The sequence below is a fragment of the Lutjanus erythropterus genome, chromosome 17 (genome assembly GCF_056507025.1).
Source record: "Lutjanus erythropterus isolate fLutEry1 chromosome 17, fLutEry1.hap2, whole genome shotgun sequence".
NCBI lineage: Eukaryota > Metazoa > Chordata > Actinopteri > Lutjaniformes > Lutjanidae > Lutjanus > Lutjanus erythropterus.
The window spans coordinates 25,464,328-25,489,084 of record NC_139333.1 but is presented as its reverse complement, the minus strand read 5'-3'; the positions used below and the strand labels follow the sequence as shown (position 1 = coordinate 25,489,084).

At 40.2% G+C, this 24,757-nt stretch overlaps 2 protein-coding genes across 2 annotated transcripts in view; one reads left to right on the top strand and one right to left on the bottom strand.

Annotated features, from left to right (window-relative positions):
• Positions 1 to 371: 371 nt before the first annotated feature.
• Positions 372 to 3,745, top strand: mrpl43 (mitochondrial ribosomal protein L43). Its single transcript, XM_084741411.1, has 3 exons — positions 372 to 654; positions 1,738 to 1,844; positions 3,121 to 3,745. Exons 1-3 carry the CDS (start codon positions 524 to 526, stop codon positions 3,336 to 3,338), a joined length of 456 nt encoding a protein of 151 aa, XP_084597537.1. The 5' UTR covers positions 372 to 523; the 3' UTR covers positions 3,339 to 3,745.
• An 11,525-nt stretch (positions 3,746 to 15,270) lies between these two features.
• Positions 15,271 to 24,757, bottom strand: part of sema4gb (sema domain, immunoglobulin domain (Ig), transmembrane domain (TM) and short cytoplasmic domain, (semaphorin) 4Gb) — a 52,797-nt gene continuing 43,310 nt past the window's right edge. The window contains exons 10-15 of the mRNA XM_084741285.1: positions 24,420 to 24,558; positions 24,102 to 24,324; positions 22,778 to 22,893; positions 22,303 to 22,457; positions 18,538 to 18,599; positions 15,271 to 16,924 (exon numbers count right to left, since the gene is read on the bottom strand). Coding sequence (XP_084597411.1) covers positions 15,957 to 16,924; positions 18,538 to 18,599; positions 22,303 to 22,457; positions 22,778 to 22,893; positions 24,102 to 24,324; positions 24,420 to 24,558 — 1,663 coding nt within the window. The 3' untranslated portion in view covers positions 15,271 to 15,956. The remainder of the gene's footprint in view (positions 16,925 to 18,537; positions 18,600 to 22,302; positions 22,458 to 22,777; positions 22,894 to 24,101; positions 24,325 to 24,419; positions 24,559 to 24,757) is intronic.

The following is a 24,757-nucleotide window of genomic DNA, read 5'->3' as shown; positions in this document are numbered from 1 at the left end:
GACAATTTTATAATTAAGATCTGCTAAAGTTTAGAGAAACAAAAATCACTCGGTTACGCTTAGGGAGCGATCATGTTTTGGGCTAAAATGCTCATTCTCGCGAGATCTTCCACAGGTCTGGGGTTCCCTTCCACAAGCGACCGCTCTAACCCGGGCTTTTGGGTGCGTTTTAAAAACAAGTCCGTGTGAAACATATGGTGAAAGGTACCGGGTTGAAAAGGGATTATGCTGCATTGCAGTTTGAATTTTGCAGCACCTAAAAAATTAACACGGACTTTTAACAAAATTAAAATCACACTGAATATTTTAATTTGCCGACGGTATCATGAAGTCGTATTTCTTGTAACCGTCGTGTCTATTAGAAGTTTCACTCCGGAATCTACTCTGACGGACCGCACTGAAGACATGCCCGTCAGCTCGTCCTCTATGAATATCGTTCCTTTTTGACGTCTGTAGAGGGTTTTTTGTTCAGCGGTTTTAATAATATCTGCTTTACAAAACATAACCATTGACCGGTTAAAGAATGACGTCCAGAGGGACACCGAGTCGCTTCCTTCAGAGCGTTCTTCAGAACGGTGTCGGTCGTTATGTCTGCCAGCTCAAACGCATCTCCATCATCTTCTCTAAAAACGCACAGAGCTCGTTGGGAGTCAGGTAAAAAACAAACAGAATGTGCTTAAATCACCGACACTGTATGTAGTATGCATGCTGTGAAGGCGATAGAGGGCTATGATGAGTTAATTTGTACATTTCCGGTCAGTCAACAGCAAAAAAATGTGCTAAAAATTGTGTTATAATATTTAAGTATATAGGCATTGCTTTATCTGAAAGTACCGTTTGTTACAAGTGAAAGTCTTGCCTTATTTAAGTAAATTTACAGGAGTATTGCGAGCTAAATGTGGAGTTGAAATGAGTAATCTATTAAGAATCGATTATTAAATAAATTTCCAACTATTTTGATAATCGACAAATCAATTTTTTTTAAAGGAAAAAAAAAGTCTTTGATTTCAGCGTCTTAAAGGTGAATATTTTGGGGGGTTTTACTCCAATAAGACAGAAAACTGAAAAATTTTGGGTTGTGGTCAAAACATATTTGAGGACCTCACATTGGGTTGTGGGAAAAACTGATCAACAGAGACCAGAAGACCAGAACGACTAATTGATTTATCGAGGGAGAAAAAAAATAAATAAAGAGTTCAATCAACCATGAAAAGAATCGTTCGTTGCAGCCCTAGCATTTTTTTTCTGGTTACAGCTTAAATTTGTTGCTTTTTTCAGTTTGATATTATTGTAAGTTGGATATCTTTGAGGTTTGGCCTTTGGTTTAATGAAATAAACCATTTCAAGGTTTTTCATTTTTGGTTTTGGGGAACTGTAATTTCAGTCTTAAGTTTTATAGAGCAAATTAATAATCAACCATATAACAGCAGATTAATTGGTATATAATGTTGTCACTAAAAACATTTGTGTACTTTAATCTGTAATTTTATTTACAGATCATATGTTTTGTATGTCAAGTCTTTATATGCCAAATATCTATGACAGTCATGTAAAATAGTTAAGCTAAAAGTAAGTAGAAAATGGCAATACTCAAATGAAGTATACATACTGCAAAACTGTACCTATGATAATCATAGTGGTTGAATAAATATTTCGTTCCACAGTGGCCAGTTATGAGTAATAACAATCATTTCCAGACCATCAACTGCAGCATTGTTACCTCCTTCTCTGTTTCAGGGAGTTCATTGAAGAGGGAGTGGTGGATTATGCCAAGAAGAACCCTTCAACTGTCGTGTATGTCTCCCCTCAGTCATGCAGGATACCCAAAATAGTTGCAGAATACTGTAAGTACTCATAACTCTGTCTCTGGATTACCTCACTAATCCTGAATAACTTTCTTTATTATCGTACAGGTTTGTTTTTTTTTTTTTAATATTTAGAATAATGCTTTATTGCACAAGTCTTGTACTTTGCTAAATATTTCCTAGAAAGAGCTTTTTGGAAAGAACACTTGAATTCGGTGTTAATTGCAGGGAAATAAAAAAAAGCTCTGAGACAGTTATATGAGTGAAACTAGCTGTGTTGAGTTTATAAACAGCTGTTGATTTCTAGATTAGGTTCTTATGAAAGAACTGGTAAAATCTGTCTGGGAAAAAAACACAAGGGTCCAAATTAAATCTCCATTTATTATGGTAATTACACAAGAATTCTTCTTTTATGGGATGTTAAACTTAACTGTGAGACCTGGAAAATAAAATGTCACCACATTAATACGTATTGTGTTATTTTAGTGTGCTCGCATTCAAGTTTTATTTATGGCCTCTTTTGTGAACTTTTTATTAAATTTATACTAAATATTTTATTTCACCAGGTAAATTCCCTAGTATCAATGCAGGTGGTGTCTGTTCTGCCTTCCAGGGAGTCCTGATGTAAACATGAAAGGACAAAACCTTTTCTTTTTTCATTATTACTGATATTATTAACATTTTAAACCAGATTTCTGAAGCCAATTATTCTGTTAAAAACATTATATTATAATATAATGCACAGATTATTTTGTTATGTATTGCGGTATAATGCATATATTTTTACTTACTTATTATATTCAGTTTTCTTATAATTTCTCTCTGCTTATATACATTTCTATTCTAGAATGTGAGTAACTGTAAAATGCCTTAATTTCCCCTCTGGATATCAAGAAAGTATTAATGATCCTGATACTTTGGCCATAATAAAACATTAAAAAGAGTTCAAAATGGTTTAAAATCATAGGCATGATTCAGAGTTTACAGTTAAAATGTTTTTTTTTTCATTGAAGAGTGCAGCAAGTTTAAGAAATAAATGTGTAAGAAAACATGCAAAATGAACTACAGTAAAGAGGTAATATGATCATAGGTGTAAGTACTCTGAGATACTGTAGGGGGCAGTGTAACACAGGTTTTTCTGAGGTTTCTGTTCAGGTAAAGTGAGTTTCAATTGACTTACTAGTCAAAGAGTCTCAACCAGAATCATATGTTCATGTTGACACTGTTACATTTCACAATAGGCAGGTTTGTCTGGAAGAAAACTGTGTACATAAGTCACTCATGCTTGATTATTTCCTCTTTTTCCTTCCTGCAGTGAACGGCAACGTGAGGGAGGAAATTGTCACGAGCAAAACGGCGCCGCAGATTTCAGAGCTTCTGACCAAGCTGACCAATCAGTCTGGCCTGGACATCATTCGCATCCGCAAGCCCTTCCACACAGACAGCCCCAGCATCCAGGGCCAGTGGCACCCGTTCACCAACCGGCCCCCGTCCATCGGCCCCATCAGACCACAGAAACTGGACGCTAAATAAAGACTGACCAAAGTCAAAAATTTAGGGTGTTTTCAGGAAATTTGTGCTTAATTTTTGATTACTCTTGCAAGATGTGTCATGTTTTCAAAGTGTCTGCAATCTCATTTAAACCACAGGGTGAGTAGTTCTCATCTTTGCAGTAATTTTCCAATGTTGTTGTTGGATAATTCTGCAGAGGAGCCCACTAATCGACTGAATACTGAGTAGTTTTACCATGCCCTTGCGTCTGGTGGTGGCAGCAGAGCCACTTCAGGTGCACACAGCAGCAGCTCTGAATGCAACATTTGAATAGACTTTACATGAAAAGCTTGTCAGCCAGCATATCCTAATCTCAAGGTTATTTGAAGATTCATGTAATAAGTGCAGCACTTTGTATGGAATAAAAAAAAGTATTTTGTGTGTGCAAATGCTGGCATTGTGGTGTTTAAATTTAGCTTCTCTTTGGAGTTTGAACAGCTTGTGAGGAGACGACCAACAGAGCAAAACTGATTGCAGTGGTGCTGTCTGCATCGTTAAAGGGATAGTTTGAAGTGGGGTTATATGAGGTACTTATAGTCAGTGTATTACCTACAGTACATGTTGACCAGCAAGCCTCCAGTTTGAAGAAGGAGCAGGAGTGCTGGTGTAGGAAGCTAAGTAAAGTGATGCTGTGGACAGGATTAGCAATAAAATGTACTTTAGCCACCTAAAAAAATCAATATCAGTATTATATGTGATATTTAGAATGTTTTCACCACTTTGCCTTGCTGTCTCACAGCTTTTTCCAACAGGAAACTGAAGTTATACAAGTCAAATGTCGCTCTCTAACCCAACCAAACTCCATTAGCAAAATCATGCTGAATGTGGGAGTTGTTGGCCTGCTGCCTTGATTGGATAATTTGTTTGTATTATTGTGTAACTCTGGTGGTGGTTTTAAAGGGCTCATTTGGATTTCCCAGAAGTCACACAAAAACAACCACAATGAAGCAGCGGTAGACGTGCAAATCCCGTGTTCTGCAAGGTAAAATTACTGTTTTTTCCAGTGGAGTCTGGTGGCTTTGGAAAGAGCGACATTTAGCGTATATAACAGGGGTTTCCCAGTGGAAAAAGCTGTCTAATGGCAAGGTAAAGCAGTGAAAATATTCTACATATCGCATACACTTAAACTAATATGGAGGTTTTTAGGTGGGCCTTTTTTAAAGTGGTTCTCAACCTGGGGAGCGAGACCCCCAAGGGGTTCAGAAGGTCATTTCTGTAGGTTTCCCGATGGTTGTGTGTTACCACCTAGTGTAGGTAACACACTGTACCTCATGCGACCTCCCTTCAAGAAAATCCCAACTATCGCTTCAAGTTTGAGTGATTTAACTGCAGATAAAACAGACAAGACGCGTCAGATAAGATGTGAGCATTTTTTTATTTGTATGAGACGGGGAATGTACATGTTTTTTTCAGTTGAATATTAGTGAGGTTTGAAGGTTTCCTGGCTTCACAATCCACAGCTTAAATGAACGTGACAGATGGTTGTGTTGCAGCTTCAGGGACGAGTCTTAACCTTCAGCTACAGAGCTGTCCTCTGCATCGGCTAGACTAACACTCCTCCAGTGGGTGATTTGTTCAAATTCAACAAGGCGGACGTTGGCAAAACTACTCGCCGCTTTGCTTTCTTTGCAGTTCTCACTCCAAATTCATCATTTTTTGACTGCAAAAGGCATGCCGGTTGACCCTGCCTCCCCTCCACAAATGACCTCAGTGTTCTTCTCCATAAAAGTACCTCCATTCCACCGAGCACTAGTCATCAGATGAATACAAATAAGCAGACTTGTATGGAGTGAATGAGAAAAGTGCCCCTAGGACAGATTGCTTGTTTCTGTTGATTGATGAATACTAGTCAGTTGGTGAATATATAACTCTGGCCACGGGATATGGTTCTGCTAAATGTGAAAATTTATGTAGAATAGGAGCGTGAGATGACTGCAGAGGATCCGAGCTCTGCAGCAGGATGCTTATTTCACTCATTTGCTTCCAAACATCTCTTCTTGTGTTGTATTTTTGATAAGAATGCAGATGCTCGCTCCCTTTAAAGGGACACTTCATCCCAGAATCAAAAACACATATTTTTCCTCTTACCTGTAGCGCTTCTTATCCATCTAGATCAGTGTTTCTCCAACTTTTTACACTGCTTTAACTTGCGAGGCAGCTGGAGTCAAGATCACAAGATCATGCAAGAATCCATCTTGTCCGAGTGGTGCAGCCAATCAGTGTCTTACTGGCTGATACGGTCGTGGTTTTAGGTGTGTGGCAGACAAATGGTTCATCCTATCCCCTTTGGGTCATTTGTGAATGTGTTTGCCCTTTGCTACAGTGTCTCCTCTCCCCAGTGTGTGTGTGTTTGCTCTCCAGTGTGAATTGGGAACAGGTGGCGCAGGATGATGATGATGATGAGGAGGATTGCTGCTGCACGATTGGTCAGGGGGCGGAGCCCAAGGCCTATTTGAACGCTGGCGGCCTGCATTCTGTCTCCTCTCCAGCCTCTCCACCACAAAGAACCGCCAGCATGGTGTTGCGAATTGTTTGGTCAGAGTAATTTTTGTAGACGAGTAGACGTAAGATTGTTTGTATTTACTTAGAGAAATTGTTTGATAGGTCACTGGGAGCATGTGCAGAATAAGCCTAGAGCTTTTGTGAAAATTGTCAGTAAGTGTAAATAGTAGGGCAGTTTAGTAGGGGGGGGCTTTTATTTTTAACCGTGTTTTCTCCTGTTTATATTCAGTTAGGAGATCAGGTTAGTATTTTGTCATTTATTTTCCATTACTTTCGTTAGGTAAGCTCAGGGTTTTCTTTAGATTGTTATGTTTGTTATTTTGGCCTGTTTCTCCCCCTGAAGTATAATAAAACTGCACCCTTTCTTGAACTTGGCAACTTGGTCGCTGGCCTTCTTTGGAGTGGGAAGACAGAGGGAGCACACTATTGGTTATGTCCACGGTTCCCCTAGACCGGGGCATAACACCTGCCAAGTGTTTTTGAAAGTGCTTGCCCTTTTCCAAGCAGTTTCTTCTCAGATGGTTCCGTGTAACAAGCCAATGCAATGCAGTGGTGACAACAACAGCAAAAACACAACAAGGCAGGCATAGCAAAGCATATCAACGCAGCTCTTACTTTCCATATCTTACTTTCAACCAAACCAGAGAATATTTTTTTCTTTCTTGACATTTTTTTGTGAGTTTATTTTACTTTTGAGACTATAAAAGCTAAGAGCTTGTGAAAGTTGCAACATCACCGCTTGTATACATCTCCCAGCCGAGACTACGAGAAGATTGGACTCCTTTGGTGTGTAGGTAGCGGAGGGGAGTGGAGGAGCGCTGTAATGCAGGTCACTGCTTTTTGCAATGGCTGAGTGGGTGATTTCATTCGAAAAACCCAGAAAAACGGCAGTGCAGTTGCCCTTTAACCATTTGTCAGAGAGCCTCGCAGCGGGGCAGGATGTCATTCAGAAATTTTCGATTCCAGCTGCAGCAACAATACCATGACTTTGATACTGGTTTTTGAACAAATACTTTTTTCCTCTACCAATTTAAATGAAAATGAAAATTAGATTAAGGTGCAATTTTTTTGTTTTATTTTTCATACTCTCTTTTAGGCTATACTTTAGCCATGGAGGCATGGAATGCATGCACATTGGATGCACGCATGATCGCAGCTCCTGCAAATTTGCACTTGTCTTGGTTTCTGGAAACAGACTTTGCCGTTGAGTTTTTCAAAGCAATTTGAGGATCCAAAACTCTGCGCCTCACACCAAAACAACCTAGATGGATAAATAGCACTACAGGTAAAAGGAAAAATGTTTGATTGTTTTTGATTTAGGGTTCAGCTCTCCCTTTAAATGACCCCCAGACATATGGGCTGTTAGGCAATAAATTTGCCTCAATTTAAATAATCTTTAAATTCACCAAATTATGGTCGAATTAAACTAATTTAGGAGGGACAGAGTGTTTGTTTCAGCCTGTTTAAATAAAAGCTGATGAATTAAAGTGTCATTGTCTGAAGCTGTGAAAATGTTCTCTGCTGTCTCATCATGCTCACTTCCTGCATTTCAATTCATCTATTGCAGATATCAGAGCCACTGAGCTCTCATCACAGCCGCTCTCCCCCAACGGGATGTGGCACAGCAGGACCCACGCTAAAGGACATTAAAGGCTCTAAATAAAGATGCTGTTGCTAAGGGACTGCCTTGAACGCAGCTCTGAAAATGGTCATTTTTTTCCCCTCCCTTTAATCTTATGTTCTACCTTTGCTCTGTCAGCGTCACATATGTATGTAAATGACTGTGGGATCATGCGGGCTCCATCCCCAGCGGAGGACAGCGGTCTGAGTTGCAGCTTGCCACGGGCTAAAAACAGCCAAGTACCGTGATGGCGTCTTGAGAGTAAGGCTGAGTGTGAACATGTTTTGCATTAATTTCCCGACTTCCCCTCAGGGCTGTTGACACTGACATTTTTCTTTCCCAGGCTGAACACAATGCAAAGTGTTTTTTATCTGCAGAAAAGCAAGAGGAAATTTAATGAACTCAGATAAATAAGACATGAGAGACAATATAAAAGAGTCCTTTCTGTGAACAGCTCAGGTGATTTAAGTATCTTACAAGAAGCAAGTTATATTCTGAGAAAACCACATAAATGAGTTAATTATCTACATCAAAGAACCAACGTGATGGAAAGTGTCACAGTTTACAAGGGAACACTACATGACTTTTAACAAAAGTACTTACAGAACAGTGCAAATCGTGAACTCTTTACACCACTTTCTTTGGCCAACACCTATAAATTATCTACATCTACATAAAATATACTGTATCTTGCATATTGGCACAGCAGGATGTTGAAGTCGCAAAAACAAGTGCTTCACTGTGGGCGTGTGCACAAACACTGTGATTATAAAACTGGTAGCTAACATGTTAGCTATTGTTACGTTAAGTCCATGGTACAGTATACAGTGCAGAGCCAGTGTCTATTGTAAACAGATTGTCCTTCAGTGAGAATGAAGCAGCAGCAGAGGCGGCAGACTCAGATGAAACTTTCAACATGTTAAAGATTGTCTACAGTGTGAAGATGAGGAACCTTGATTTATATAATACATGGATAAGTACTGATTTCCCCCATTGTGATATCCTGGAAGTCAATATAATTAGAAACTTTCTCAAAATAATGACTTTTAACTCATTATTTTGAAATCCTAAGTCATTATTTTTACATACTAAGTCATTTTTTGAGTTATCTCACTATTTCAACACAGTAAGACATTATTTTAAGATACTACATTTTTTGGAGTCTCTCATTATTTCAGCATACTAAGTCATTATTTTGAGGAAAAAAATCTAATTCTTTGACATATTAAGTCATTATTTTGAGTTTAGTCATTATTGTGACATGCTCATACATTTTGAGAAACTAAGTAATTATTTTTAGAATGTTTCTAATTATTTTGAGCTATTAAGCCATTATTTTGAAAAACAAATCTCATTATTTTGCCATACTAAGTCAATTGTTTGACATAAGTCATTATTTTGACATTCTAAGTCATTAGTTTGAGAAAGTTTATCATTATTTTGACAAATTAAGACATTATTTCAAGTTTCCTATTATTTTGCAATACCAAGTCATTATTTTGAGAAATCTTTTTATTTCCCATCACATTGGCAGAAATGGCCTTCTATAGAACTCAGAACAAATTTCAAAGTTGCAATAAAATCTCACCCAAGAAAAACAGCTATGCCCACAGCTATGAATTAGCATGAATAAGAAGACAACAATCCCTCTGAGCGCTGTTGGTACGTTATAATTTAGGGACACAGATGGACACAGCTGTCACAAATCATAATACCAGCTAGAAACATAAGAATAGGGTTTACTGTATCTCTAATGTTAAAAAAAACAGCTGTTTTCTGTTGCTTTCACAAACACAACTCTAGGGCTCTTTGAAAACTGCTTCTAATTGATTGAGGAGGGGGCATCACGGCCATTTGTACACTCAGCAGGGTCCTTGAGAGAATGTGAATGTGACCAGAGAGAGAAATAGATGAGGCTGTCATGCAGAGGGTGATGAGACGGGAAAAGAAAAAAAGAGGCAGAGGAGAAGGAGCAAGAGCAGGGAAGAAGATGAGGACGGAAACAAGCGAAAGGGCCAAAAAGGCCGACGAGCAGAAAAGCTGGAAAAGATGCAGGTGAAAAGTGGATTCTGCCAACGTGTCCATTTGTGCTGCCGTCTTTTCTCTGCATGGCTGGCCAGGACACACAGGTCAGGTCGAATGGGCGGAAATATTGAACACTTTTTCACGTGAACAGCAGAGAAAAACATCTAAATATGTAACTTCAGGATATCTTAAGGTATGAGGTACGGGAAAGTTTGGGCGGTTACATTAACCAACAGAAGTTCACTCCTGTGGGATCTGAAATGTATAAAAACAAGTCATCTGCATATAATGAAATTTTCTGTTCTGCACCAAATTTGGATTCATCCATGAGGACAAACATCAACAGTAAAAGTGGACAGGCCCGGCTTGTGCCACGGCAAAGAAGAAAATATTTAGAATAACCGTTATTGGAGCACACACATGCACGTGGTTACAAAGACAGCCTTTTTAGCCAAATTATAAAAATATTTTCCAATTCCAAATTTTTTTAGGGTTTGTAATGGGCCCACTGTATCCAATCTATTGAAATAACACACGTTAAAAAGATTTCAGGAATTTAAAAATATATATATTTAGAACACATTCTCTCTGAGCTTTTGAAATTATGTATGGCAGAACTATTAACTAGCAAGGCAGCTGGATTTGCAAGAGCTTGCCAGGATTCAAGTTAACGTTTGTGTCCGCACCGAAAGTGTTGCAGCCAATCAGCGTCCTAGGAGGGCCTACTGGCAGCTACAGGCCTGGTTTTAGGTGTGACGACAGCGAGAAGTGTCCATGGAAACGACTCGCTCGGAACAAACAATGGCGGCTCTTGAAAAGGTTAGCGTAGATGCTGCGATAGCATTGGTTACATCAGAACCTTAATAAAAGCCTGAGACTGAGGTTTGACATAACATCATAGAGAGACGGCCATTTTGAAACACACTCATTAGAGGCGGGGTTAAAGTTTCAGCATATTTATAATGAATAGGGTCATGTGTCGTCTCACCAGGTGTAAAGGTGTTTATACACTCTTAGAAATAAAGATGCCAACTAGAACCATGAATTGTTCTCCGACTTGTCCCCATAGGAGAACCCTATTTGGTGCCCAATAGAGCCCTTTCTAAAGGTTCCACTTGGAACCCTATCAGAGAGTTCAACATAGAACCCTGCATAAAAAGTTATACCTAGAACTATATGTGAAAGGTTTCACCCAGAACCACCAATGGCAGGTTCTAGAGAGAACCCTTCTATAGTGTAGTGGTTCCATCCAGAACCCTTTCTGGGTGTTCTATCCATAACCTTTCCATCTTGAAAGAGCACTAACAAGAACTGACCACGGGGTTTCTACAAAGACCATTTCTTTAGTCCAAGAGTTTCAACTGGATACTCAGGGGGTTCTGCTGAGAACTTTTTTTTATATTCCAAGGGTTTAATCTTAAACTCAGCCAGGGGGTTCTACTGAGAACCCTTTTATGTTCCAAGGGTTTTATCTAGACCCCATCAAGAGGGTTCGATAAAGAACCTTTTTACATTATAAAGGTTTTATCTACAACACAGTTAGGGGGTTCTACAGAGAACCTTTTTATATTCCAAGGGTTTTTTATCTAGAACACAGGTAGGGGTTCTACAGAGAACCTTTTTTATATTTCAAGGGTTTCATCTCAAACCCAGCCAGGAGGTTCGACCAAGAACCCTTTTACATTCCAAGGGTTTTATCTAGACCCCACCAAGAGGGTTCTACGAAGAACCTTTTTATATTCCACAGATTTTATCTAGAACACACTCTGGGGGTTCTGCCAGGAACCTTTTTACATTCCAAGGGTTCAATCTAAAGCATACTCAGCTGGTTCTACTGAGAGCCTTTTTATATTCAAAGGGTTTTATTTAGAACACACTCTGGTGGGTTTACTGAGAAACTCTTTATATTCCATGTATTTTATCAAGAACCCACCCAGATAGTTCTATGGAGAACCATTTTAAATTCCAAGGGTATTATCTAGAACCCACACAGGGTTCTTTTTTTTTTTTTTTTTTTTACAGACAATATTTATAATATTTTGGTATAAAGAACACTTGATGAACTCTCAATGAAATCCTTAAAGGACTCTTTCCTCCAAAAAGGGTTCTTTTGATGAAACAGGTTCTTAATGGAACCCACAGTCTTACAAAAACCCCTGCCAAACCCTTTCCTCAGAACACAGCTCCTCAGAAGCAAATGTTTCTGGGTAGAACCTCAGCCCTTCAACAACAACCCTTTCAGAACCCTATATTCTGAGAACGTACCTGTTCCAGTAGCCAAAATGCCTGCAGTCATTCAGAGTGACTTGACACTAATCCTACAAAGGGGATAAGGGCACAGACATGTGAGCCTCATAAGCAAACAAGCAGGTAGGTCTACATAAAGAACATTTCCCGACTATGTTCTCACTCAAAAAAGGTTGAGAATAAAGTGTTTTACGAGGCAGACAAGAAGCCCTGCAAGTGCAAAATAGCTGCTGCCTGCTTGTATCATCATCTGCTTCCTGCATGGCTAACCAGGACACTCAGGTCAAATGTTTTCTGTCTGATACTACCTGCAGAGACGACAGCGCTCTATGCAAACAGACATCTCCCCCACCTTCCCTCCTCCTCCTCCTCCTCCTCCTCTCTCTGTGGAGGCGAGCCAAGTTCTGCTGTGACTGTCAGCGACTCTCTGACAAATGCTCGTAGCGAGAGTCACCGGAGAGGTCTGCTGCTGAGCCACCGCCGCAAGAGCTGATTCAACACTTTGCGGGGAAGACAGATCTTTATTTACCACTGGCCGGGACACGTTTACAAACCACTCAGAGATTCATTTCAGTCACTTCCCTTTAAGTTATACATGCTGCTATTTAATCATAGTGCTGCTCACCTTGCCAAGGAAATGGTGTCGGCGCTGCAGCTCTTCTTGTTTTGGCTCAGCGGAGCCCTTTGTGGACACGTGTGAAGGTTTTTCTCCACCAGCAGAGACAAACACAGACCTGGACACTCTTAGAAAGACAAGGCCTCGCTAGAACCACAAAGGGTTCTGCGGCTTGTCCCCATAACTTTTATAAAGGTTCCACTTGGAACCCTTTCCGAGAGTTCTACCTAGAGCCCAACATAAAGGGTTATACCTCGAACCATCTGTGAAAGGTTTCTCCCAGACCCCCCCTCTGACAGGTTTTACAGAGATCCCTTCCATGATGTAATGGTTCCACCGAAAAACCATCTCTGGGGTGGGCGGTCTATCCAGAACTGTTCCACTTTCTAATGGTGGTAACAAGAACCCACCAAGGGGGTTCGACTGAGAACCTTTTTATATTCCAGAATATCTAGGAGAGAATACACTCAGCTGGTTCTACCAAAACCTTTTCATGTTCCAGGGGTTTTATCCAGAACACACCCAGGGGGTTCTAACAAGAACGTGGTTATAGTCCAAGGGTTTTATCTAGAACCCACCCAGGGGGTTCTACTGGGAGCCCTTTTATAGTTCAACATGTGTATAGAGTACAAAGTCAGTGTGTTCTGCAGAGAACCTTTTTTTATATTCCATGGGTTTTATCTAGAACCTGCAAAGGAGATTCTATTGACTACCTTTTTTAATCCAAGGGTTTTATCTAGAACCCACCCACAGGATCCTACGGGGAACCGTTTTATATTCCAAGGCTTTTTTATATTACGCAATCAAAGTATTCATCAGAGAACCTTTTCATATTCAAAGGGTTTCATCAAGAACCCATCCAGGGAGTTCTACTGGGAACCCTTTAAATTATGGTACAAAGAACCCTGAAGAAAGAGTTCTTCAAGGTTTTCAACAATCCTTGAAGAATTCTTGCTTCCAAAAATGGGTTCTTTGGATGAAAAGGGTTCTTACTGCAACCTTTAATCTTACAAAGAACCCTTGACAAACCCTGTCTTCAAAAAAGGTTTTCTTCAGAAGCAAATGTTTCTGGGTAGAACTGTAGCCCATCAGGAAGAACCTTTTTGGAACCCTTATTTCTAAGAGTGTAATTCAGACTAGATGAAAACCATTTTGTCTCTTTGTAACATCATTTTCAGTGTTTTCATCTGTCTTTAAAATAGTTGGCATGAAACTTTAGTCTTGACGTCTCAGGAGGAAACAAAATCTTCTAAGGTGCAGTGAATGTCTGACAAAGTATGCTGAGTGGTATAAATATAAAACTAAAATAAGCATTTTTCTTCACCGTATCTTATCCGTCCGTCTTTAGTTGCGGTTTCCTTTCAGCCTCCCAGGCCTTGAAGCCAGTCTCTGTGGTCTTCAGAGAACTCTATCGATCTGACCACTTTAATGGTCTTTAATTACTACCATCACACAGCTGCGTCTCATTTCTTATGCAGATGCTTGAAACAGAAAGACAGCAGGAAAAGAATTTCAAATTGTTTCACAGTTTGCTACAAGTCTTTCCATCAGCACTGACACAACACTTTGCTACCAACAGTTGCAACACTGACGTAATTATTGCAATTTACATGAGAACAGAGGAGGAAAAAATTAAGAAAGAGCGGTGTGAAAAAACTGAAATGTATGACTTGTCGTTCCACCTGAGCTCTCATGCACTGTAAGAGACCCAGTTTCTTAAAGTGATACTCCACATAAAATCTGTCTTTCGATTATTTGCCATTTGTGAAGCAAAAACAAAAAAAGATTTGCTGATTTTCTCTGTTTGATTCTCTGTTTGACACACAGTTTGTTTCACTGGTGTCCTTACAGTGAGAAGCAGTGATATCCAGGGGGTCGGGTGCCTGCGCAGACCCCAAAGGACGGTAAAAGACAACACTCAACACAGCTGCAGTATGTTCTTGGCAAGAGATACAGAAGTATCCACTGCTGTGCCAGCAGACTGAAGAACAGCTTCTACTATATATAAATTTAATGTTTTTTATGAGTAGCAAAAAAAAAGTAAAGTACAGCATAATCTTGCTATAGAACCTTGTGTTGTATAATGGACCTGATAAATAAATCTACCTTGTACGTTCATTTTAAGTAGGATATTTGGGGGATTTAGACTTTAACACCAGTATTTTCAAAGAAATATTATTTTACGCAACATCCCTGCCAAATAAAGTAATAAACTAAACTAATTGCAAAAATTATTGATTATGAAAACAGTCGTTAGCTGTAACCCTACAATACGGCTGCAGCTTATGACTATTTTCATTATCAATCCCTCTGACAATTATTTTCTAGATTAATCTATTAATTATTTGAGCGGCTTGGTGGGTGCAGTGGCTGTGGGTTTAATTCCAGCCTGCGGCCCTTTGCTGTGTGTCTTCACCATGCCCTCTTCCCCATTTCCTGTCTATCTCTAGCCGTCCCATGAGAATAAAGGAAAAAAAAGGGCGCCGCTGTAGGTTGGTTAGTTGAGCGTGCGCCCCATGTCCTCAGCAACGGCCACCAGTTCAACTCCTGCCTGTGCTGCGTATCGTCCCCTTTTCCTGTCATATCTTCAGTTGTGCTATGAATGAAGCCAAAAAATCTTTTAAAAAAGAATAAAGGCTTAAAAAAAAGCCAAAAAATCTTTAAAATTAAAAATTGCCATCCCAGTTTCTCAAAGTCCAAGGTGACGTCTTTTGTTTTGCCAGTCCAAAACCCAAAGATATGCAGTTTAATATGATATAAAACAGAGAAAAAAAATCAGGAAACCTCCATGTTTGTCTGAAAACAGCATTTTCTGCATGAAAAATTACTTTAACAAATAACTGATTATCAAAATACTTGACAATTATTTTTCTGACTAATCAAATTCCAGTTTGCACAACTTTTCAAACCGTTCTTGCAGCATAATATTCTTCCCTGCTTGTCTATCCATATGCTTGTTGGATGCTTTCACGTGCTTGAGCTTGTTGAAAAAAATGTTTAGGAAAAGACATATGTTAATATATTAATTTTTTGATTATTCAACCGTAGCTTGTGTTTTAAAATCTTCTGCAGCAGCCTAATGCTGAGCCATGTAACAATGCACAAAGGACAGATCTGGTGTGGAGTATCGCTTTAAGCTCCATGGTAGGCTGATATTACATGGCACTAAAAAACTTCCTGAACACTTCTTCAACAGACTCAAAAATACGTCATCACCTCCTGGCCTGATTTATTTTGTCCCATTTTGCACTTTCGCCTTCTTGTGTCACCTGCCTGCCATCCTTCACAGGTCTCCAGAGAGTCTACACCGAGGCAGCGTCATTCAGTTCCCTACTCGTGATGATTCTGTAACAGCGCAGTCAATGGAACAAATTTTCACAGCTCCACTCTTTGAACAGCAGTCTCTGGTTGGTGTTGTCCATTGTGGAAGTGATTTGTCATGGGAGACACAGGAGGCTGCACACTTCAGACCAGGTTAAGTACTCTGACACTGGGTAAATAACAGCAGCGTTTGATACAACAGTCAGTTCTCCCCACAACTACGGGTCACCGCTGGGGTAAAAATAAATAACTGTAGGACAGAGACTGACTAGATGGAGCTCTCGTCAGGCTGCAGGTCCAGCTGCGTGTGTTTCCTCTTCTCCAGGATCCTGTTGAGCTCCTCCGTGAAGGAGTGGTAGAGCGGCGACATGCCCTCGGAGTCGGCCTGCCTCAGCAGCACGTAGCTGTTCCCGTTCATCTTCCTCAGCACGCTGGGCAGTGTCGCCGACAGCCCGTTGGCGTAGTCCATGTTGGGCAGCGGAGGCGGCATAGGAAGAGGAGGAGCCGGGGGAGGCGTTTTGGTTGGAGACAGCTGACCCTCGCCTGGAACTATCTGGAGGAATCCATCGCCCATGTCCCCGAAGGTCGGCACCGAGATGGAGCGACGACCCTGGCGGCCGTTGCAGTGGCTGGAGATGGTTTTGAGTTCCAGATGCGAGCTCCTCTTCCTCTCAGTGGCCCCCAGCACCTGCAGCCCCTGCTGAGAGAACTTTCTGTCCGGAGGGGCCCGTGTGGTGCAGAAGCTCACGTACAGCAGCACCACGGTCAACACCAGACAAAGCCCTCCGAGCACCGCCACCAGGGAGATGTACACCGCCTCCATGTGTCTGTAGGTCTGGAACTCAGGGCCTGGAGGCAGCGGGGCGGGAGGTGAGGGCAGAGGCTGCTCCGTAGGGCTGCTGGTGGAGAAGACAGTCGGGCTGGAGACCGTGGTGGGGTTAGTCGTGGCTGTGGGCTCCACTGGGAAGTAGCCGTCCGTGTGCACCCTGACCGTGTAAAGATAAACCAGGACTGAGACCGAGTTCTCCACAGCGAAGCAGCGATAAGAGCCGCTCTGCTGGGCACGAGCTCCGATTATGAGGAGGCCATCTGTGCCGATGCGGTAGCCCGAATCCAGGCCGTATCCCTGGAGCTCTTTGCCATTTAGCGTCCAGCGAGGAGTTGCCAGGTTGGAGCGCAGTTCACACTGGAGGAGCACGTCGTCACCCGCCATCACAGAACGCCTCCGATGGACCACTGAGAAACAGAAACAGAGGAGACAAGACGTGAAATGGAGCTAAAAAGAGATGAAACAAGAGGGAGATGAAGTAGACCATTTTCTAATTCACAATGGAACTAAAATTGATCCACACTGGCTTTCCCAGGAAGGAGGGACAGCTTTGTATGACGAGATAAATAAGCCTGTTAGTAACAGAGGCAGCTGATCTTTGCATGACGGCCTTTCAGACTTTGCACAGTGCAGCAGGATCAGATGGTGAACTCTGCAGGGGAGGTGAACTGTTGGCTGAGATAGAGCAAAAGTTATGCAAAAGTGAAGATAATTCTGATCCCATAAACATGTATTTAATATGAAAAGAGCTTAAATATGCTGTTCGTTCTGTCCGTGGTATCAGTACTTTATGTTACAGTTTATGAATCATTCTAACATTTCAGTGACTTTCAGTGACGTGCTTAAATTCACATGTTGAGTGTGCAACCGTTTCCTTGAAAAAAATAAAAGTAATTAAAAAAAAGACCAACTTTCAAGTAATAAAACTGTGTAAAATTAACCAGTTCTGAATAATAAAGCCAAGTGTAAACAAACCAGATAATAAATAGTCAGATCAAGATCAGAGGAGTCTGCAGCATTTCTGGATGTTGTTGTTATGTGATTTTCTCTTTGCATGGTTGAATCTTTACTTCCACATTTATTCTGTTTTTATTTATATTTTACACAGAGTGCCAACAGTTTTGGAACTGGGGTTGTACAATTCGGCATTCTGACCCATTGGCCTGGAGGCGACACCTGAAATTGTGTTGGTGAAGTGACAATCTTCTGTGTTTCCACGAGCACAGATTTGTCATTTAAAAGAGTTGTGTTGTTAGTCCTTCAAAGCATTTACAACTCAGATACAGTTGCAGTTATTACATGCAGTAAATTATCTGTGCCTGCAGTAATTAATTTAGATAATAAGTCTGTCAATTTGAAAATAAAGAATATCAAAGAAATACGCGCTATGGGCCTTTTCATGTTTATTCATTTAATCTGATAAATAACATTATATTAATGTTTGTTTATTATCTCGCCCCTGGCATCCTGTCATTTTGCAAAAGTGGCCCCTGAGCAAAACAAGTTTGTGACAAAAATGCATCAGGACAGAGACATGAATACAGAACGAGATGCCAGGTGACCAAGGTTACGTTCTCAAAAGTGCAGGTGAGCAACCTGTGCGGCTCAGCCTCTCAGCATCACTTTCCATTACATCTCATAAGCCTCTTTAAACGTGGCGAGCCCCGCAATGCAGCCGGCACGACCGCCTGACCTCCAGCAAGAGAGGAACTGATTAAAATGTGTACACTGGGACCTGGGGGATGGGTAAGGAGCGTAAACCTATGAAATCCTTTAATAGCTGCTAAATGCTTGAGTTTTCAGGCAGAGAAGAAAAAAGTGTGTGTTGCGCTTTTTTCGCTTCATAATGTGTGTGTGTGTGTGTGTGTGTGTGAGACAGAGTGGGAGTCAGGCAAACTAATCAAAGTAGAACGATTAGGAGGTAAAATTGAGTATTAAACTTTCTTAAAATTAACAGTAATGAATGTTACATAAGGGATGAACAGTCTGTGCGTCTGTGTGTGTGCGTTGTAAAACTTACCGTTTCCTGAATTCTCCCTACAGCCTCTGACTCCTCTCAAGATATCCTGGGTTATGTTTGACCTGAAATAATGTGATATGAAGTTTGGTCAAAATTTTCAAGTGAGTCGGGGCCAAGATAGACAGCAACAATGATGAGTACCAGAAAAAAACAACATAAGAGAGAAAACACAAAATATGGCTAGATATCGACAGACCATTTTGCAAATGTGAATTAGTCTGGAACTTTTCTTCTCACGTTCACTTTCATTTTATCACTGGGCACAGACTAAAATGCCTCAGTTGGACAGACCCTCAACCAATCAGGACAAAGAAATGTGTGACATAATGCTGAGTGATGCAAAAATATAAACAGACTAATCTTACAGCATGCAGAAATGAGCTGTGATGGTGTAGCGTAGATATAGCTGTAAATATTTGTTATTTTTGTGCCTTAATGACTAATAGGTAGGGATGTAACAATACCAAAAACTCAAGGTACGATAATACCACAATACAAATCCATGATATGATATTTAACAAAGAATTATAAATCTTATGTGTACAACATTTTTTGTTCATATTAAATTTGTTTGACCTTTTATCCTGAACTGCTTTTAATTTCCTTCTTTAATAAAAATAAAATATATCAGTAGCCAGCCACGACCTGAGCATGTGGGAAAAAAATCGTCTTGACAATGAATGCTTGAATTATGTTAAATTGAAAAATAAAAACATTGCAGCTTTCATGATCAGTCGTTTTTTTGTGGCCGCGACTTTTGCAGCACTGTTCATCCACCAGGAATGAAATTTGAAAGTTTTGCTGGCTTGCTTGCTTTTTATAAAAAATAAATAAATTAATTAAATTAAATAATTAACCATGTAATATCATGGTAGATATAACCACAGTCCGGTGTGGTATTGTGAAACTTTTTTCTGGCAATATCAAAATATTTGATATATTGTTACATCCCTATTAATGGGTACAAAGTGATTGGGAATTGGTCCAGTAGATCACGTCGGCCAGAAGACACAAAACTGGCTACAATGTCAGCAACAAAATCTGGGGGGCAACTGTACCCACCAAAGTGTGTCCACTAAAAGTGTCTTTTTTTCTCAATTACAAGTTTTTGTTACATTATATCACTCTGATCAAAGCCACTGGACTCCATTGACAAAAACTGCAATTTTACCTTGCAGATCATCGTGAAACACACTTTATTCAAACTCGACATAAACAAAATAAACCTCACCAAAACCATCTTGGTTAGACTCTCCGCCGTTCCAGCAATCACCAGCTCTAGTTTGGTTGAAGTAAACCCTTAATTCACAGAGTAAGATGTGAAACACACATTGATTTTCCCCACTGCTTCCCTGATGCTTGACCTCCTTCCTCGCAACCATCTTGGTCGCTTAGCGTCAAACCCGCCCCATATTAGATAAACAGCTTTAATTGGCCCGACCAGATCCAGGTCAGCTGAAAATCTGTCTGAACAGGACAGGGGCCGGAAAACATCTGTCAGAGCAAATAAAACATAAACTCACAGATTCGTCAGATTTGACCACAAAATTAGAGTTAAATAGAAATGTGATTCTAAAATCATGAGCAGCATTTCTACAATCATCCTCAAAACATCCTTTAAAAACAACAGTGCTGTCTAAAACCATAAAAATAACCCAGACCGCTCCAAAATAGCTTAATGAGGCCAACACAGCAATAGCCCAAAACAACCTAGTTCCGGCAGCAACAATTTGAAATTCACAAATTTTGCAGCATTAGATCTAAAGAAAGAAAGTCCCAGGCAGAGAAAGCAGCATACATCCTTCTCCTGAATGCTTTTTGCCCATTTCAGTGCACAATAGTAGTAGCAGTAAAAGTAGTAAAGAAAAATTCAAGCCCATCTATCCCCATCTTCATACTCCAACAACCTCTGTGAATGAAAACACGGGCAAGCAAACTTTTCACCCTCCTTAAATAATTTAATTGTTTTATAAATGGAGTGCACATTGTGCAGCATTAACCAGGGAAGTGTGAGATCTCCCATCTACATTCAGTCGTGTTTGCTGCCTTCTCACAATGTGATGCTGCTCTCAAACAAATCCACAGGAGAGGCCTGTGTGTCTGCAGCCCTAATGGAGATTAAGATGTCTGTTACTCACTCATGCAGAGCGACTGAAGAGAGGCACAAACAAGTCTGTGTGTGTGTGTGTGTGTGTGTGTGTGTGTGTGTGTGTGTGTGTGTGTGTGTGTGTGCGTGTGTGTGTGTTTGTGGACTGGTTCAAACCCATCCAGACCACAACTGAAACATTTAACAATCTGACGAGACTAGGCTCAACACAGGGATTAATTATTACTAATTATCAAGGATTTAAAGTTAATTAAGTTTTTTTTTTTTTTTTACACTGGATTTTATTTTACAGGATTCAGCTGTGAGCAGTGGAGAAATGAAAAGTACATTTACTCAAGTACTGCACTTAAGTACAAATTTGAAGTAGTTTACTTGCTTATTTCCATTTTATGCTACTTTATAATCCACTTAACGTATAAAGTATGATTTATTTTTGTAGATAAAATTATTCAACAAAATATAAACTACTACTTACATATTAATGCACCATGATTATGGTAATATGTAGTAAAATTACACTGACATTGGCATTTTGCTAGTACCTTAACTTTTGATACTTTAAGGGCACTGTGCTGATAATACTTACATACAATGGAGGACTTTTACTAGCAACAGAGTATTTTACATTGTGGTAAACTACACCTAAATGCTGATTCAAACTGCAAGAGAAGTTGTCTTTTCAAACCCAAAAGTGTTTTATTTTATTTTTTGGCTAGTCGTTGTGAGGAAGCCCCTGCTGAGCTGAAGGGAAAAATCCAGGTCGGCTACATTGTCTCAGACCTGCTTTCTTAGAAATTCTGTTGGAAGGGAAACTAAGCTGCATAAATAATTAATTAGACGCTCTTGTATTGCTGTTTGGCCCCGGAGAAAGAAGTAAACATCAACTATGAAAGGTCATGCAATGCAAAAATGCACACGGTGTCAGAGTGATTAATCTCTGTAGGTTTATTACTCATGTCAAGAGGGAAAAATAATGATGTATTTAATTATCATGCCATTACTTTCTGTTACATTAAGAATGTGGAGGGCTTCATGTACAGCAAATGTCAGCTGATAAAGTCCATTGTTTATTTGTATATACCTCTTATCTATTTATTTTTATTTTCTTTAAAAGTATGCTAATAAATGTACTATTTCTTATTAATATTCCCATCATTTATTTAGCTATGGAAATACAGGGTGAGGTAGGTGGATGGGAGGGTGTTCATAACATGAAAACTTTAACATTATGACAAAATGTTGGACACGTATGTTGCGCTTGACTCAATATTTAAGTCCAAAATCTGACTGAAGGAATGCAATGTCACTATATATTTTGTTACCTAAACATGCTAATTTGTTAAATTTACAGAAGCAGAGTTTTGTTTATTTCTATGACTGTCATCCAAATGCACGCAGCAGCAGCAGACAGAGAGTAAAAACTAGTTTCAGGAGGAAAGGAAAGACACCAACGGGCAGAATAAACACTGCAGAGCTGCAGACGAGGTTTAGGAAAATATAGACACAGCATCTGTGATGAAGCGGAGCAAATTTATCTGTCTCATCAACAATCTGGCTCATCTTCAGCCAAATATCTATTTAACTTCTTTCTACACGGCTAGTATAAATACACATTTGTGTCTGCGTGCATCATTTGTTACAGGCGCGTGTTCCCTCACCTCTGTGCGCGTGAGGATATCTCCACGCACACCCTCCCGTCCCAGCCGCAGAATGGATCTCTGGCAAATACGCAGTCATAACAGGACATGTACCTCTGACAGACCGACATCGGCACCTGCACGACTCCAGAGCGAGCGCCAACATAGATGCTCCGCTGTAAAACAAAACATTCATAATTGATCTGTTTCGCATTACTATTTTTTTTTCCAATTTAAGCTTTGAAGTCCTAAAATTACAATTAGAAACTAGAATTTTTGAAATGCATTGCAGTATAAAAAGTGCATTTGTAAATTAATCATATACTGCAGATTAGCTTATAATTAGCTTAGCCAGCAGCATGTTTACACTCCAGTTCTATGTATCTAATTAATTAGACAGACCTTAATCTATCAAAGGTTTTAATTAGCATCGCTTTAGCATAAATAAGCTGTTTAACCTCTCATTCTGTGTAGCTCTACGTGCATGAATACATACCAGAGCAGCAGATATGACCATGCTCTGTATGGGCTGGGGTTTATCAAACAGCTGTAACTCCTCAATGATGTGCGTTTCTCCATCGATGTCTACTGCTCTATGCAGCCACCCATCATCTGGAAGACAAGATACAACCTTGTCAAACAACACGCTTGGATAACCTTGAGCGGCAGCACAGAGTACAAATCCTGTTTATTGTCAGTAAAGGCTGGTGTTACTCTGTGTTTGTCTTACTGTCAACAAATCTAACGAAAAGACCAGAAAAACAGCTATGAGTTGATCTCTCAGTTGTTTCTGCCTTGTTTGTGGCTCTCAGCACCAAGCTCATTCACTCCAACTTAAATCTTTTACTCGTCAAAGAAGAGTAAAGAGGAAATTTGTTGGGGACTATTTTCAGCAGTGGATTAATATACAGTTGGGGTTCTAGTGAGGACAGAGCGGTTTGCTCAAACTAAACTACAGCACCCATGTTCATGTGGTTTTGGCCATACTCGCAGAAATGTTGGTCTGTTTGTGTCTGTCAGTCCGTCAGTTGGTCGGTCGGTGGACAGACTGCTATGAAATTTTGTTTCCCGTCACCCCAAGGCTGATTTGCAATAACTTTGTAGATCTTTGTTTGGACTTTTCATCATCAGGTCAATACTCTAATTTGACTTTGTGAATTTGGTTTTGTGAGCTCACACAAATCCAAATTACTGACTGGTTTGGAGCAGAAGTCACTGACAGTTACTGACAGAGGCAGCGAGCCTTCACAGCTTCAATTTCCATCACTGCTGATCAGAGCTGGAGCCAATACATACCTGTGACTACTGCATTTGACATGGGAATGAATGCTGATTGTATCCTCGCAATGAAGACAAAGGCCAGTGTTAACAGGTGTTAGTGTTTTTTGTTCTCTCTAGTTTTCTTGGACAACAGTTGAGCTCTGCGGCTAAACAATTTTGAAAAAATAACTAAATAGCGATTATTTTGACTGATATTGCATATCAAGGTAATGAAGATTTTTATATCATTATTCTTATTTTGATTGAAAAACATGTTAAAATGACTGATTGCAGGAATCTGTACCAAATGAAGATGTTTTTGACAGACATTTTGCCTTTAACAGCCTTTAATATTGCACCTCCTGCAATTTGAAAATTGCAGAAAGCCATATTGCAAGTTTGATAAACTTTCGATTGTGCAGCCCTATATGGAACAGATTAATAGGAAATATGAAATACAAGGCTTTCACAACACAGTCTAAGCTTGTCTGCAGCATCACTTCACTGTTAGTTTTGGTCTTTTCATGCGATTTGTTGAGCTTTCAGTAGTAAAAACTCACCCGTTCCCAGAAACAGAATAGTATAAATGTTTCCATCCAGCGCCGGCTCCTTGTGCACGGCTATCTTCACATAGTTGACACTCCTCTTGAACATGAGTGGGCGCACCCCTATTGGGTGCACCTGGCTGGCCATCAGTGGGTGTCTCCTGGCAAAAGTGAGGACATTATCTGGGAGGTCTCGAGATGAGTTGATGCCCTGAGACCTGTGCATATCTGTTATGCACTGGAGAAATGAGAGAAAGAAGAATTGAAATGAACAACAAGGGAAAAAGCGGGATATTAAATGAATAAAAAGTTGTTTTATTAGATGAATCTTACAGATCCAGGTCTTGGCTCTGGAACTTTCCCGGTGTACTCCCTCCACTTTGAGTCCTGCACCTCCATGTACGGCCCGTCGAACGCCTTCTGCACGTCTGAGAAGGCGTACTGGCAGATAGCGGATGCTTTGATATTCTTCCTGGAAAACAATTCCCCACCCCCACCCCAAAGACACATCCAGAGGACACACTCAGGATTAATGATTCAATGTTGGATAAACACTGAGGGGTTATTATCTGGGGAGCAACTGCCACCCACATCAAATTTCAAACACATCACAGATCACAAGTGGCCAACGACTGATGAAAAGGTGACTAGTCTGCAAAGAGCTCTTTTCT

Bases quoted from the DNA above. Each gene is read 5' to 3' on its own strand.
- mrpl43 (XM_084741411.1), top strand. From the start codon at position 524: ATGACGTCCAGAGGGACACCGAGTCGCTTCCTTCAGAGCGTTCTTCAG. The intron at 655-1,737 runs GTAAAAAACAAA...TCTCTGTTTCAG, and splicing joins CAGAGCTCGTTGGGAGTCAG to GGAGTTCATTGAAGAGGGAG. The intron at 1,845-3,120 runs GTAAGTACTCAT...TCCTTCCTGCAG, and splicing joins CAAAATAGTTGCAGAATACT to TGAACGGCAACGTGAGGGAG.